Source organism: Aphelocoma coerulescens, chromosome 5 (genome assembly GCF_041296385.1).
Source record: "Aphelocoma coerulescens isolate FSJ_1873_10779 chromosome 5, UR_Acoe_1.0, whole genome shotgun sequence".
Taxonomy (NCBI): Eukaryota; Metazoa; Chordata; class Aves; order Passeriformes; family Corvidae; genus Aphelocoma; species Aphelocoma coerulescens.
The window spans coordinates 53,943,428-53,959,655 of record NC_091019.1 but is presented as its reverse complement, the minus strand read 5'-3'; the positions used below and the strand labels follow the sequence as shown (position 1 = coordinate 53,959,655).

Genomic DNA, 16,228 nt, shown 5'->3' with positions numbered 1-16,228 from the left:
ACAGGTTCAAAGCACTTTCATTGTTGTCAAATAGAAGGTTTAAAACATGAGGAGTAAAATGCATTATAAATACCTGATTAAGGTTCTTGTAACTCAGAAGGAGGTTTGCAGCCTTGATGTCTCCATGCACATATTCATGCTCATGGACATATTCCAGAATATCAAGCTAACAAAACAAAAGTCATGTAAATGCAGTACCGAGGTCCGCCCACCAGAGGACCTGGACTCGGCACAAAAGTGGGACTGAACTGAGAGACTTACAGAGGGAAGACAGATTGAGAAAACAAAATGTATTTTTTAAACTTACTATTCTCAGGCCTAATTGTAGTACAGTTTTATGGGGAAACTGCTTTGCATTCTCTTCATATATCTTCTGAAGATCTCTGCCGAATCGGTCCATTATCATAAATCGATAGCTAAATGCAAGGACAAAAAAAAACCAAAAAACAAAACAAAACAAACAAAAAAAAACCCATCAAAAAACCAGCAAAGTTACTGAATTGTACTTAGCAAACTATTTTGTCTGTATTAACTGTACTAACTAGTGATTGAATATGTCTCTCAAAAGAAACTGTAGGAAATATGTGACTTTTTTAACGCTGTACATCAATTCTTACCTTTTTTATATCAGCTACTCATCCATCAAAAGAACTGCTCTTTATTCTGGCTATGCAACGCAATAACAAGTACTCACAGAGGAGAACATCCCTATTGTAACTCACTATAGGTAAAACTAAGCATCATCTACTTACAAAAACACATTTCTTAGTTTTTATAAATGACTTAACATGTTCACTTACAATGTTCCTTCACTGAAATCTACTGCAAACTTTTTTTGACCTACTGTTAACAACAAAAACCTCTCACTTGCCAAAGGTGTTCTGATATTCACTATGGACAAACTGGTTCTAGAGCTATAAATGTTCATAGTGGCTATATTAAAGATATTTATGCACTAAACACTGAATGCAAAGTCACTTTTATTTGCAGGATAAAAAAAAATGATAGAATTACTTTTGCCTCTCAAAATGAATGTTGTTTTTACATTAGGTTAGTTTCACAGTTGAGGACCTACTGAAACACTGATACTTCTGACATACTAAGGCATACATGCCGACTGTCCTATGCAGTGGGCCACACAAAGAAGCCTGACCTACTGTAAGCTCTTCTGTAAGCAGAGAATTACTAAAAGTCCTTTGCAGCACAGCTGTTCAGAGAACGGCCACTAGGAAACAAGGACTATTACATAAACAGGCATTAACATTAAAGACCAAGTAACAAGAACCTTTCCTGGCATGGAACAATACTAAAAACTATCCCTCGACTTAAAACAAATTTAACATGGGACTAGCAATTATTCTAGCTCACAGATTAAGCTCACAAAAAAAGCCCTGTCCCTAGGGAAAACAGAACAGGTTTGAGTGAGTACTAAGTCCTTAATATTTGTGAGTGAAAATATGCTTTAAATGCACGCAACAAGAAAAAGTTTGAAGGTAGTCATATTATTCCAGGACGTGTACATTAGAAATTGACTTTAATTAAAATATAAAAAAGCTTCTAAACCACATATACATAAATAGCATCATTGTATTACAGCAATGTTCACAAAAATTATAAAGACTGTAACAAACACAAATAGAAGTAACAAATGGAATACACATAAAATGTATCTATTTACATAGTCCCTAAACACACCCCACCATGAACATGAAAATTTGTAGCAGAAGTGAACAACATTAAGAAACAGAAAACAGAAAACAGAAAACACACCTTATTAAGTAACGTAGGCTAAAAGAAAGAATGGTTGTGTGTAGGAACCCAGATGTGGATGAAATAAATTTCAACATATGTCAATAAAAGATATATTCACCTGTTTCCATTTCTTTCATGCAAGCCAGAACCCCAATATCTTGGTACACCTAAATATTTCAGTTTATGGGACTTAGTCCACTTCTGAACTGAAAACACAAATAAAGTTAAGTTCATGAATTTGCATGAGTAGAGACATACATAAAAAGGGAGTAGTCACATTGCTTACTGTTTCTGCGTACTCTGAGCTGTTTCTTTCATGGAAATATGTATACAGAGCATACAGTAAAGTTAGTCACATATCCATTGTAGGGACAGAGATGCAACTCAAGTTTAAATTTAGACAATACCACCAACAGAACTACAAAAAACTTCTTACCAAAACCCTCTAATTTACTATATATATGAATTAGATTTCAATAATTTAAAAATAATTTTGAAAATAACCTAAAGAGATTCTCAAAGTTCAGCCTTACTTCTACAGGCTCTATTGTCCTAAATACTTGTAGTTCATTAAAAACATTTTAATAGACTGCTTACTTTCATCTGGCTTAGCAGCTCGCATGTAGAACTTTAACTCAGTAAAAAGAGGTCCATTCTGGCTGGGTTCCTTTAAGACAATTTAAAATTGATTAAAAACTGCCGTGTTAATGCCTAATAATTATTAAAAGCTCATAAAATGTAACATCCACCCTATAAAAACACATTCTCCCTGAAATGCTCTACCTGATGCTGATAAACTCAATAGAATAGCTTGTTTTTATAAAAGAAATTTAGCTCTAAAAGCTATTTTTTATTATAAATGGCTTGACATTAAGGATATCAGAGAATACTGCCCCATAACAAAAGACTAAAGAATAAGAAATTAACTGAAAAGTATAGAAATATTAACAATTATTGGCAGAAGTTTAGCAGAGAACATTAAACAATGTTATCTCAGATTTTCCAGACTACAGCTGGATTGCATCAGTTGTAGTAGCCTTTAGTGATCTTAAAATAACACCTGAAATGATTCAATGAAAAAATCTTAACGAAAGTTAAATTCTTGTTGAACATAAGGCATTTTGTTCCCTTATACAATAGTTGACCAAGATAAAAATAACAGAGGATTTCAAAATTTCTCTAAATTATAAGAACTACACCTATTTCGATTTCAGAGTCTACCTTGTATTTAACACATTTCAGTTCCATTTTCAAGGGACAAATCTATGGGAATCATGTCTTACAAGTAAAGTTCAAGAGAGAAATTCCTATGAAAACACCAAAGCTTTGAAATACTGCAAGAACAACAGATGGGCAAGTATCTTGACTCTACACTTCCAGAACTTGGTAAAGAAAAAATAAAACATGTTCTCAATTCTTGTAATTTTTGAGTGATTGATTTTGAGATGAGCTTAAACAATATATTTTTGTCAAGTTACTCATATATATCCAAATTCATTCTATCTCTGTGAAAATACCTGTTTTGGAATATCCTACACTTAAAAATAACAAAATGGATGCAATTACTGGCAAAGAAACTCAGGAATAATACAATCACATGACATTAGATACACATCAATCTCAAACGTGTTTAATCTTGACTTTTAAATGCAGATGTAGTGATCCAGCAAACTGCTAAAGGCCAGACTGTAGCACTGAGCTAAGAGAGGCTCGCTGCTGCTCAATCTCACCGGAGCAATGCAGAGCTCAAACGCGCCCCTGAGCGCGGGCTTTGGTGCACTGATGTGCAGGCTGGGAGGCACAGCTGGACAGGGACACGCTGGGAGCAGATACCACCAGCTGGGCACCACTCCTAGGCCTGGACACTCGATTACAAAGCTACAGCCCATCTCCACCTCACTTTCTCAGCAGCACTGCCCTGATAAACAATGGAGCCAAGACAGCTTTCTGGCATCTCCTTGTGAGAAGGAACCAGAAAGAAGTAACAAAACCAAAGACAGTCAGATCAATTGATCAACACAGACAAACTTTGGTACCTGCACATTAACTTTCACAGTTAGTTTATTTATCCACAATGTACAACAAATTAAAAATACTGAGATTATATATGCAGAAAAGAAGGGTAAATAGCTGAATTCTTCTATGGCAGCTATCTCGAACACACATTACTTGACCTATTCACTTGATCCTGTGTAACATAATCTATTAATACTCTAACTTATTAGAATATGAATTCTTATATACAATTTTCGTTCCATTTACACAGGTTTGAACAACATTGTTTTCCTACTAAAATACAGCAAAAAATTAGGTGTTAAAAATTCATACAGTATTTATCTATAAATAAATTATTCCACAAAAATTTATGTCTCAGTTCTGAAAAAGAGATGTATCTTTCTCTGGTCAGAAAGAAAAACCTGCTGTCTTTTCATACTTGGAGAATGGATAAATGATTTAACCATAAACCAGATCTTTAAGTTAACTATGAATGTGTTTTCCCACCGTACCATTAATTCTACCTACAGATAAATAAATGCATATTTGATGCTAAAAAAGCTTACACAATGTCCAATATTTGCCATAATAATCCAGAAGGAGTGCAAACACAAATTTCTACAGCTTTATGCCCAGGGTCATTCTAAATACATGACTTATAAAACTGAAATTAAACTCTTATTCAAGAAGATAACATAATGAAAGATTGCTTATAGAGTACATGTCAAAACCCAACAAATTTCAAGTAGTGTTTTAAGAATTCTGATCTTTTTCAGTCAGAAATGTAATGAAATGTAATTAAGCCCTGCATCCACTCCTGAACAATGACATCTGAAAGGTCCACATGTTAAAAAGCTTTTTTTTTTAATAAAAGCTGTGATTCATTTCATACTGCTCAGACATCGATACTATGAGGATATGTCAAAGACTAAGCCAATTTCCATCCTGCTTTAATACCTTTATTTGAAGAACATTACTTAGAGAAGCACATATTTTGTTAAACATTAATAATTGTTCAAAGCTGTTAACCACTTTGCTTCAGCTGATGGAAAAACTAGCAACCACCCAGGCACCGGAAAATGGGCTCTTATCTGTAGTTGTGTTCTACTAAACTGTAGAGGCATAATATGTTATGGGTCATTTGTGAGGCTAGCACAAAGACTGGGGCTATTCTTTACTGCCATAAAGACAAAATTACGAAAGGCAAATTAAAAGTGAGTAGTCATCTGGGATATTAGCAATGGAGGTATTTACAAAATGCTGCAACAAAGTGAATCTAGCATAGGAGCAACCCAAAAGTTGGGGCAACTCTTACATTCAGAGCCCAAAGTGGAGAGAAGCAGATGGACGGGTTTCAAACTCAGGAAAAGAGGGAGACAGGAATTACACACAGCATAAAGTAATGAATATCTGATGATTTTCACAGCAAGTCAAACCAGATTCTTCCATGAAAGTTAAATGGTGCTCTGCTTCCTGATCAGTCCAAACTCAGCAGGAGCCAGTAATTAGAAGCCACTGCCTCTCACAGGCAAACCACTGCTGCTGGTCTCAATGTCTGCCTCTAAAACAGGCCACAGCTCCAGTATGATGGACACCCCATCCTCAACAGTACAGGCTGAACATACTAACAGAGGTTGCCACCACACAGCTGCAGGCTGGGGCTCCTGGTCTGTCTGCAATTCCTGCCCACGAACACCTAAGGCAGCAGCAGCAGGCTGATGTTGAAAGTGTGGCAGTCTGATATTTGCATAGCAAGCACTGCTTTTTTCAGCAAGAGACAACACTTTGGAGGGAGGGTCATCACAAACTGCACCTTGGGGTGGAACAGTATCAAAACCAGTATTCTAAAATTTCCCCTTAGTCAGCAGATGTAAATACCAAGATTAAAGGCACATACTAACCAAAACGTATTTTACTCTAATTTAACCTAACCTTATAGTTTCAGGAACAAATGTTAAAAGCACTAACATATATACAAAGTGGCAAGCTGCTGGAGCAAGACATTTCAGTATCATTATGTAGTTTTATAAATAAAATGTTAAAACAGTGCAGTTCTGAACTGTGCTGAAATACTAATCTTTTACACTGTGAAGTTCTTGTACAGTTTTCTGGTATTTACTTTTATTGCAGGAACAGAAATGCCACCAAGATAATGAAGGGTCTGGATCTCCTATGGCTATTCCCATACTCCCTGTTTTTTCACTATGACTTTGCAAGATCTTACCAGATCTATACAAAATACTCTGGCAAAATTTAAGAAAAAATACTTTATATCTTAGGAAGAAAAATAGCCTAATCCAAGTAAATAACTCTTTTTTTAGACTAAAACCATAAGAATATTTCAAGTAATAGAAAGAATTTGCTGATTTGCTACAATGGGCTAAAAATGAGCTGTCAACAATGCTTTTTCTTCTCTCTAATCATTAGGTTAAAAAATTGTGTCAGTGATATTTTAATTCAATAGCAATTAGAACATGTATGTGGGTTATGAAAAAACATTTAAAGGGCTTTGTGGAGACCTCAGGAATCAAACTTTTGCTGTTTCTACTCATGAGCCATCTGTCAGTTTACCAACATCCAGTGGCGAGCAACGGTTCACAGAGACTCACTGCTGAATCACAGAAATTCTCCAAAAGCTAGACAGATTTCATTCACTTGGTGATAACCGTGCTGTTTATAGGAAGCAAATGACAGAGAATCTGATCCATATCATGGATCCTTTTCAATTCCACTGATGTTCCATAATGTTGTTCCTCATACACAGGAGTCCCAATCCTCAGCAGCATTTCTCTGTATCCCCACACTTTTATTTTTAAATACTTTGCAACGCATTATTTTCAGAAGTTGCTTTAAATTATACATTCTATTCTAGAACAAATATTTTCAAGTTGTGAAGTAAAGATTCAAATGCTCTCTTACCACTTTTGCAACATAAGGGGCATCACTGCCAACCGCCTTTGAAGAATTAACATCAGCTGTTAAAAAGGAAGCTTTTATTAGTAATAGGAAAGGAAACTGTCACAAAGCATACACTTGCTATGCAGGATGGACGAACATACAACAAAGTAACTAAGTACTGACAAGAACATAGACCAGTACCTTAGCCTTTGGTAAGAAAATCACTCTATATGTGAAGGTTACTGTATATGGATATTGCATTCTTGCATTCTCCCATCTGTTTGAGGAGTACAGGCAGTTTACTAAATGAATGAGTTCATTTTTATTATCCAATAACTTTTTCCTACTCAACAGTATTTCTTTTGCTTTCTAGGACTGTTATAAACATACAGATTGGTGGACATAAAGAAAAATAAATTTCATGTTGCCATGTCACGCATCCAAAGGTGACTTTCTGTTACTACTAAGTTGTTGGTATTTGTGACAAAAGACACAGATATTAGGAACATCAAGTTAGGCAAGTATAAAGTACAGGAACAGTCAGGGTCACAGCGTTCTGCAAATGACGGGGAAGCAGAGAGCAAGCTTTGGCTTGAACAAAGCAGGAATTCGAGAGAGTTGGAACTCCAGTAAATTTAATAGCTCATTGAGCGAGGCTGAGTAAGTAGTTGAAAGCTTCTCTGGCAAAAAGCCACCCACTGGTCCTGTTTTTCTCCTTAACCCACTTATGCTGCAGTCTGTTCATTTTAAAAGCAGGACAGATTTTTTTCCTGTTTTCCAACTCAGTATGAATCCAGTGCAACCTTTTCCCCAAGATGAGGAAGACCATATTATAATGATCACATTAACTTTCATCCCTTCAAAACTGTTTGAAAAATGACTAGGGGCAATCAAGCAGAAAAGTCTCAAGACCTCTCTTATCTGTTCATGTGTCCAAGTAAAAGAGGAACTAAGTATGGAACACTATTCACTTTAAAAAGTTTTCCTTGTAACAGTATTGCAAAATAAGACCTGAACTGAGGCTTTAAACCGTAAATTCTTTGATTTGTTTTTAGCATTGGTCACATTAAAAAAAGTATACGGCATGCCAAAAGTTCACAAGGCAATGGAAAAGTAAATGCAATACCAAAGTCAAAACCAGTCCAAATACTGGCTGACCAGCAGCCCCCAGATAATATGCACTGACAGTTTCAGTTCAGAATTCATCATTATAAAGACACTCATGAAAAAAATCAAGTCTTTCAGCCAGACCAAAATTCAAATTTAAATAAATACTAAACTATCCTTTCCATGGCTAAAAAGTAAAAAAGATTTTGCTTTTTAAAAAGAATGAACTACCACTGGAAACTCATAAAACTAGTATTTAAAATGACCATTTATTGATTTCCAACATTTTTTTCCAACACCATGACCCAAACTAAGGTTCTAGTAAAAAAGATCACGTGAAGACACTTCATATTTCTAACTTAGGGTTAACTTTTCATTGTCTTGAATAGGGATAAACATCTCACTCTCCACTGTAAAGCATTATCAAAGATAGCTACACTTACCAAGGTATAGGCGTCCAAAGCCTCCCTGCCCTATAGGGGCACCTAATTTCCATTCTTTTCTTGATGTATCTGCAAGAACCTCCCCCAGACCAAACACTTCAGCAAGTTTCCTCTTTGCAGGGGCTCTTTTTCCAGCAGTTTTCTTATTATTTGGCATCTTCCCTAGAGAAAGTGAAGGGAAGAAAAAATTAAAAAAAAAATAGGTTACATGTTCATCCCACTTATTTTTCATAAAAATCTGTTAGAAGCACAAAAAATAATGGGTTAAGTTATAATTTATTACTACAAAGATACTTGAAAAGAAATGCAGTAAGCAGTTTCATTGGCGTGAATTCTAAGTGAGAAACAACTAATTTTCCCAGGCATCACAAAAAATTTGACAGCAAAAATCTTCATAAGAGAAATCTATTACAAGACCTTGTATAATACATGCTAAAAAAATCTCAGAATCTATCATATTCAATCAATCACAACCAATCATAGGTCTAAACTTAGAAAAAAGTAAACTTATGAAATAAAGCTCATCAGTTCTCCTGAAGTTAAACATGCATATTGAAAAACTGCAAGTCTTCAGTAGTAATATAAGGAATTCCCCTTACCTGTAAAAAATAAAAAGTCATTCAAACAATCAATTATTTTTTCTCCTATATAACTGCAAGAAAAAAATAATGAAAGTCTGGTTATTGTTTACAGGGCAGCATTGAGTAGGTCATCACAAAAACTAGCACATAAATACCTATTTTGAGATCTCAAGTGTGAAAGTATTACTGCTGCCTTCTCACAACCCCAGGTTTCAGATAAGCAATATCTGCAGAAATAACAGCCCACTAGAATACATACACCTCTTCTGCCAAACTGAATCATAGAATCGTATCATATTGTGTATTGCAAAGGACCTTTTCAATGTCATCTAGTCCTTCTGCAATGAGCAGGGGCTCAAACCAGATCAAGTTGCTCAGAGCCGCGTCCAATCTGAACTTGAATGTTTCCAGGTATGGGGCACCTACCACCTCCCTGGGCAACCTGTTCTACTGTTTCACCAGCCTCATTGTAAAAATTTCTAACTTCTATCTATTCTAAACTTTCTCTTTTTGAGCTGAGAACAATTACCCCTTGTCCCACTGCAAAAAGCCCTGCTAAAAAGTTTGTCCCCATCTTTCTTACAGGCCCCCTGCAAGTACTGAAAGGCTGCAAAAAGGTCTTCCTGGAGACTTCTCCAGGCTGAATAATCCCAACTCTCTCAGCCTCTCATAATAGAAGTGTTTAATTCCTCTAATCATCTTTGTGTCCCTCCTCTGGACTTGCTCCAACAGGTCCATGTCCTTCCTGTGCTGAGGACCCCACAGCTGGATGCAGCATTGCAGATGGAGTCTCACCAGAGCAGGGCAGAGGGGCAGAACCCCCTCCCTTGCCCTGCTGCTCTGGATGCAGCACAGGATACAACTGGTTTTCTGAGCTGCTTGTCGGCTCATGTACAGCTTCTCATCCACCATCACCTTCAAGTCCTTCTTGGCAGGCGGCCTCATTTTGAGAAGGTGCTTTGAGGTTTTAGTACAGTCAGACTTTGCTGCACTAAAAGAAATTACTGCATATGCAGCCATGACACAGCAAAGAGTGCACTAGGTCTCTTTACATGAAAGGCGTTCATGAATTGTTTTACAAAACACTGAGCTTTCCCTCTACCTTATGCAGATAAATGCCATACAAACAAGTCACATTTATTTTCTGAAAGATACCATTCTGATTGGTGGGACTTTATTATTTTGCTGGAAGTAGGAAGCAATATTAATACACAATTTGGGAAGTTTTTGCATAGCAAAATAACTTTTTCATAGTAGTCTAGCTATTCAATACAATAACCCTAAGCCAAACTCAGTTATTCAGCATCCTCTTTCATTTCTAGTGTTCCTCTAAGATTTCTTTTAATTTCCCAAATAGAAAACTGCGTAACTGTGACAACTGTTCCAAAAGCACTCCCCCTCCTACAAAACTGGGTATGTTCAGCAAATTTTCTTCCTCAAAAAATGACTGTCACCCAAATAGCATCCGAAGAGAGAAGCCCATAACCACTTCTCTACTTACTAAATACAAGAATAAGTGTCAAATTGCCTGAAAATGTTCTTCTGTCCACTAATACTCAAGTCTGCAGCTGTGACTGACCAAACCCCTCGAGGTGGAATGTGACAGAATAAAGCCCAACAGTGGATAAAGCACTCCGTGGAGATGGAGAATGGTGATGTGCACACGGATCTCTGGCAATAATGCAAAGGAACTCACAGGAGTGCAACACACAGGGGGCCAGTGGGTGGCCTTTGTTTTAGGAAAGCAGCTAAATGACAGTTGAGTGGAGCTCAGAATTGCTAAGTGGATCAAATGGAGGTGTAAATGTCTCCCGAGATTAGCCAGGCCATCTTGGGGGCAGTGAATAGGAGGCCGAGTCCAATACAAGCATGCAAAAACTAAATAACTAGCAAAATAACTTTGAAAGAACAATGGGCTTGGGCTGGTTGCAATCCAAATATTCCTTCCCGGTGGCTGGGGACACCAGCATCGTGACAGTGAACATATTACAGAGACCAGTAATGAGAATCACAAGAGTTCTGTGACTGAACTGTGCATTGCAATTGCTGATTTTGCCAAGTGTCACAATTATATTGTTTTCAGTATATTTTGTATCATTCTCCTAAATCAGAAATCTCCCATAGCATCAAATATCTTCAAATAAGTAAGTTTAATACTGAATATTACATCCTTTATACATTGAACATCTAAAGTAACATAGTCAGAGACTAATGGACTCTGGCAGCAAGCAGTCTCCAGACACCACAGTCACTCAATACAGGAATAAACACAGAAAAGATGGTGCATCATTCCAGGCCAAAGTTCTACTTTTTCAGTGTCTTTGTTGATCTGAGAAGTATCTTCGTGTCATAGAACCACATCTGAATACCTTCTGAATATCATACTTATATCTAAATGAGTAACTTCAACAAAGCACTTTTATGAAATACTCACATCACAGGAAGATATTGATATTTATCAATACCTACATTGCACGAGCTTCCTCATTATTACAAAACAGGATGTTTTAATTCTGCATTACTTTCCCATATTTCCACTTGTAGACAGTAACATTCTTCCCTACAATCAACACACGTTTTACACACAAATTTTAAGACTAGCTTTACCCACATCACTAGCCACACTGTCTCCAAGAAACTCCTCTCTACGTTCCTTTGTCTTTTTTTTTAATCTTCAAGTGATACAGTTTACTGTCTTGAAGGAAGATCCTTCCTCCAGATTTTCTCAAGAGAAAAATGAGACGTTCAGGTACCAAAGACAATTCCAGCCAGCTCAGATAAGACCATACCAGTGAGAAAGCAATGGTGTCAAAGTGTCAGAAAGAACAGAGTGGTATAAAAGGCTACATGTTGACATCACTTACAAGAGCAGGCCAAAAAGATCACTGCAGACTTTTATGCAGCTTCACAGGACATCCAAATCAGGAAATGGATTAAAACAAAGGGGAGACTGAAATTATTAGAAGTGGTAATGAAATAAACCAGAAGTCTGGAGCCCCAAGGCCGACTCAGATAAAGTGAAAAAGAAAGTGCAAAAATCAGCAGCACTGCCCAGTGACTCAGATGTGGGACAAGATCACACACACTGTCATCTAAAGGATACCAAAACATATCCAAAATGAGCATACTGTCCTCAATATAAGAAACAACTTATTGTCGATGTAAGAATCATGCAGAGGGCCTGAAGGACTGCACCCCCTTGATCACTGAGTCATTACAAATAATTCGGGCAAGACTTGGACAGACACGCTTAGGTGCTTGACTGCTGGACAGATTGTTGCCCATGAAAGAAAAATGTGTAGCCTCTCTTACAATAAGGCTAGCAGGCCTGTGAAACAAACCTATTGATACACTCCACATCTTTGACATTCACAGTGAGACTCGATAGCAGCCTCGCTTAAAAGGGAATTAAATTTACTTAAAATAGCTCCTCAAGAGTATCAAAGGAAGAGCTGGTGCTTCCCTCTTCTTCCACACCCCCGCTTATTTTGTTTAACATGGTCAATACTTGTACGCCTGAAGGTATTTATTTTTTTAAAAAATTGTTAATGACAACTTCCTTTATCCATAAAAGCAAAAATTCAAAATGGACATAAGTTTGAACGTCCCCAGCTGGGAACCCTGCCCTTAACAAATACACTAGATACACATACATGGTTTCTTGGCTGTCTGTATTCATACCCATCTGTTAACATGGCACTGTGCCTACTTACAAGTTGGTCAAACTATCAGCAGGCCATAGGTGCCAAACACTGATCGCTTGCAATGGGCAGCATGCACAATACTAAGCACTTACTCTCTTGCAAAAAAGCTGTTATCCAAGGAAATATTTAAGCAATGGCTGCACATGCTTTCACATTTATTTGGATAAATCCATTCAAATATCTTCTGTTAATTGAAACCAAAGACACCTGGACACAGCAGAAATTTTCCACATGAAAATACAGAACTAGAAAAAAAAAACATGATAAAAAATGAAAAAAGACAATTAAAATTTAGTGCAAATTCTATCTTTCTATGTGCTTTTCAACCCACAGTAAACATGAGGGGTTTGTCAGGAAACTTATGCAGCAACAAACATAACATAGAGATGTCTTCTGTACATTGCACAACTGGAATAAAGCCATCTACTTCTCCCTAAAATCACTTTAAAAATTCACCACCACTACCCCTCCAAAAAGAAAAAAAATCTTAAACTTTCCTCTCGATACTTCTTCCCATCAACAAAAGGAAATATTTTCTACCCATAGGTATTGTGAAGTTTAATTCATTAGTTCCTGCAATCATGCTAAAGTCCTTGGAAACAGTGCCATGGATGTCAAGTACTGTACTATCATTCAAGTGTCAGACCCGACCCTACTTAGCTAAGGTGCCTGACAAGAACAATTTTCAAGGTGCATGATTGTAAACAGCAGCATTTTATGTTGCTACAATGTGCTCAAAACAAAGGTTTTCCTACTAAGAAGTATGAATAACAGAAGTCTATTTGTCTAAACTCTCTCCAAAAGCCTCTTAGCACTACAAAGGCCTCTACCTAATAAAACATCTTGGAAGAAGCAGAATACACTGGTACTTGAGATAGCACTATTGATGTAAAATTGTCTGCATATCAGTGGTGTTATCTTTACAAATGTTGTCTGCAATGGTTGCTACTTGAGCAATACTTGAACTCTTAGAATAAATATGAATAGCCACTTCTCAATTCTTGTTGCCATTCATTATCAACAAAACTCTGAAATGAATACAAAACAAATTTATTTTGAAGGAAGTATTTCTGCTGTGTGTCATGTCAAACTGATTTCTTCCCGTTCTTCCTCTTTTATTTTCTGGAAAATGTAATTTTTACAGCTGTCTTATTTTAGTAGGACCTATTTTCATTGTCAACCCAGAGAAGGCATGCTGATGACCTGTGCTCCTAGATGAGCAGGTAGTTCCAGCATGACCTGAAATCTATGTATCATTAAAACTGCTCATTAATCAAAGCAAGAAATCTATGTCTGCCTGAAAAAAAAAAAAAAAAAAAAACAAACCAACAAAATTAAGACAAGGAGAAAAAAACCCTAAATTTTTGCTCAAGGAGTGGGGAAAAAAGAACATGACACTTTAAGATTTCTGAATACTGTAGAACTGTTTCATAGGAGGGATCTCACAAAAAATAACTGATGTGTCAGTGACTTGTCACACCAAGTGAGGTAGACCGTGAACAAAGACTTTCTTGCATAAATCGGACATCCTGTGACTGGTCTGTCATTGTGTTACGTCTGTGAAAACTTCTCCAATCTAAATTCCTGACGATTAAGACATCTGACAATTAATGGCACTTATGGAAGAAGAGGCACTAAGGTTCTTTCCCCAAGAAATACAACAAAAATATCTTTTTAGACAAATTAATAAATGTCATTGATGTACCACAATTACTGAGAAACGTAATCACAACAGCACCTTACTGGAGCAAGGCAATGCCTTTTTTTCCTTTTTTTGCTAAACAAACCAAGATGACAGTATTTCAGAATGCAGCTTGTTCAGAGGTAGGAAACAGCCATTTACAAGAGCAATTACTGTGTTACTAATTTAAAATTGCCTTCTCAAAATCCATTACCTTCTTTTAAAGTTATTTTAAGGTTATTTAAGGTTCTCCTGAAAATCCTAAACATCACTCAGTTATCGCAGTAAGAAACAGTGACCATTGTAAGGTACCAAATCATGTCACTCCCAATCACCTCACCTCTATACTGACTGCAAATACCTAAAATATATGTGAGACACTTAAAAGCTTTTTGATAATTTGGCACATTGTACAAAAATCAGCAGCTCTGAAGTTCATTAGGAATCCTACCTCATTAGGGGGTTATCCCCAAGAATTTAGTGGACAGCTTATTCCTACAGAGGAAGGCTCAAACCCTTTGACACAGTAATAGTTACAGGAAGCTTCACAACACCTTCTGTATTTTTGTTAGCCATAAAAAGGGCCCATGGATTCCCTTTAAATTAATAAAAGCCTTTAAAGTGCTTAAGCACAAATTGAGAACAACACAGTTCACCCTGCCTGCAACTCCTTAAGTCTTAAACAAGAAAGTTATACAGCAAGAAACAAGAAGTGAAGAAAAACCACAATGACAGAAACCAGCCTAGCCCAATTCTTACACAACAAGCCTTTCCTGATCCTAAAATCGCATATTTTTGTGATCTGTAGGCCTGTATTTTAAAAAAAAGTTTACTTTAAAACAAAACTCAGGAACGCCTCCCAAGCAAGGTGATGGCACACCGGGATGATCCTGAAGGTGACAAACCTCTAAGTGGCACAGAGTATAGCTTTTACTCAGCCTCCTCCACCTCGCCTTAGCGCTAAAAAAAAAACAAACACGAAGGAAAACAACTTAGGCCGCTGCCACCGAAAGCAGCTTTAGAGCCCACAGCCCCGGAAGGCGGGGAAAGGGAGGAGTCCCCATGACTCAAGGGTCAAACCGAGGGAGCTCTGCCCCACCTGCCCCCGTTCTCTCCCTCCCTGCCGGCCCAGGGAGAGGCCTCCAGCGCCACGGGCTGGGCCAGGAGAGACAAGAGACGAGAAGGCGCCTTCCCTACCCCTGGGGAGAAACAAGGCCCGAGCGGGCCCAGGCGGTACCACCGGCCTCCTCCGCGAGGGAAGCGGGGAAACCGGCCCGCAATACGCCAGAAGAGCCGGTGACGATCGGCACGGCGAAGGGGATACGAAACAATGCCTCAAAACTCGCCTCCAAAAAAAAAAAAACCCAAACAACTGCACCCCAGAGGCAGCCGCTGGCTCCAAGTACCTCCTGCGCGAGCGGGCCCGGCGCTGCTCCTTCCTCCCGGTCCGAAATTCCCGCACTGCCCGCGGCCCCAAGCGGCCCGCCCGCCCCGGCACCACCTCCCAGCATCACCCGCGCCCATTGGTCCGCCGAGCGTGGCCCTCCGCCCCCGTCCCTCCCTGGTCGCGATACCTGATGGGAAGTGTAGTCCGTAGCCTCAGCAAACGGCCGCAGGAGGGTCAGACAAGGACTACACTTCGCAGCAGGCACCGCGGCCCGCGGTGGGCCAGGAGCTGAAGTTTTTTGCGTTACGGAATCGTTCGGGTTGGAAAAGATTTTAAGACCCGTTTTCGCCACACAACCGTGCCCAAGTGCCACATCCACGTGTTTGTGGAACATTTCCGGGAATGGTGACTCTACCGCTGCCCTGGGCGGCTTGTTCCAATGCTTCACAGCTCTTTCAGTGAAAGAATTTTGAGAGTTACAAGAAACCTTGGTGTCTTATGCTGTAGTAAAGTTTGGGAAGGCCTTTGTCAAGCTGATACCACAGAATCAATTAGGTTAGAAAAGATCATCGAATTCAACCTGTGACCAAACACCACCAGGTGAACTAGACCATGGCACTAAGTGCCATTTCCAGCCTTTCCTTAAACACCTTCAGGGACAGTGATTCCTCCTCCTTTCG

General features: G+C 38.3%; 1 protein-coding gene across 3 annotated transcripts in view; it reads right to left on the bottom strand.

Moving 5' to 3' along the window:
• Positions 1-15,685, bottom strand: part of VRK1 (VRK serine/threonine kinase 1) — a 35,832-nt gene extending 20,147 nt beyond the window's left edge. Inside the window, exons 1-8 of one of the 3 annotated variants that reach the window (XM_069018224.1) lie at positions 15,568-15,580; positions 8,795-8,847; positions 8,196-8,357; positions 6,667-6,722; positions 2,350-2,419; positions 1,871-1,958; positions 308-416; positions 74-166 (exon numbers count right to left, since the gene is read on the bottom strand). In XM_069018224.1, the coding sequence (XP_068874325.1) occupies positions 74-166; positions 308-416; positions 1,871-1,958; positions 2,350-2,419; positions 6,667-6,722; positions 8,196-8,352 (573 nt within the window). In that variant the 5' untranslated portion in view covers positions 8,353-8,357; positions 8,795-8,847; positions 15,568-15,580. Of the gene's footprint in view, positions 1-73; positions 167-307; positions 417-1,870; positions 1,959-2,349; positions 2,420-6,666; positions 6,723-8,195; positions 8,358-8,794; positions 8,848-15,567 lie in introns of all 3 variants that reach the window. The other 2 variants (XM_069018222.1, XM_069018223.1) reach the window with 2 other exon arrangements.
• Between the last annotated feature and the right edge of the window lie 543 nt (positions 15,686-16,228).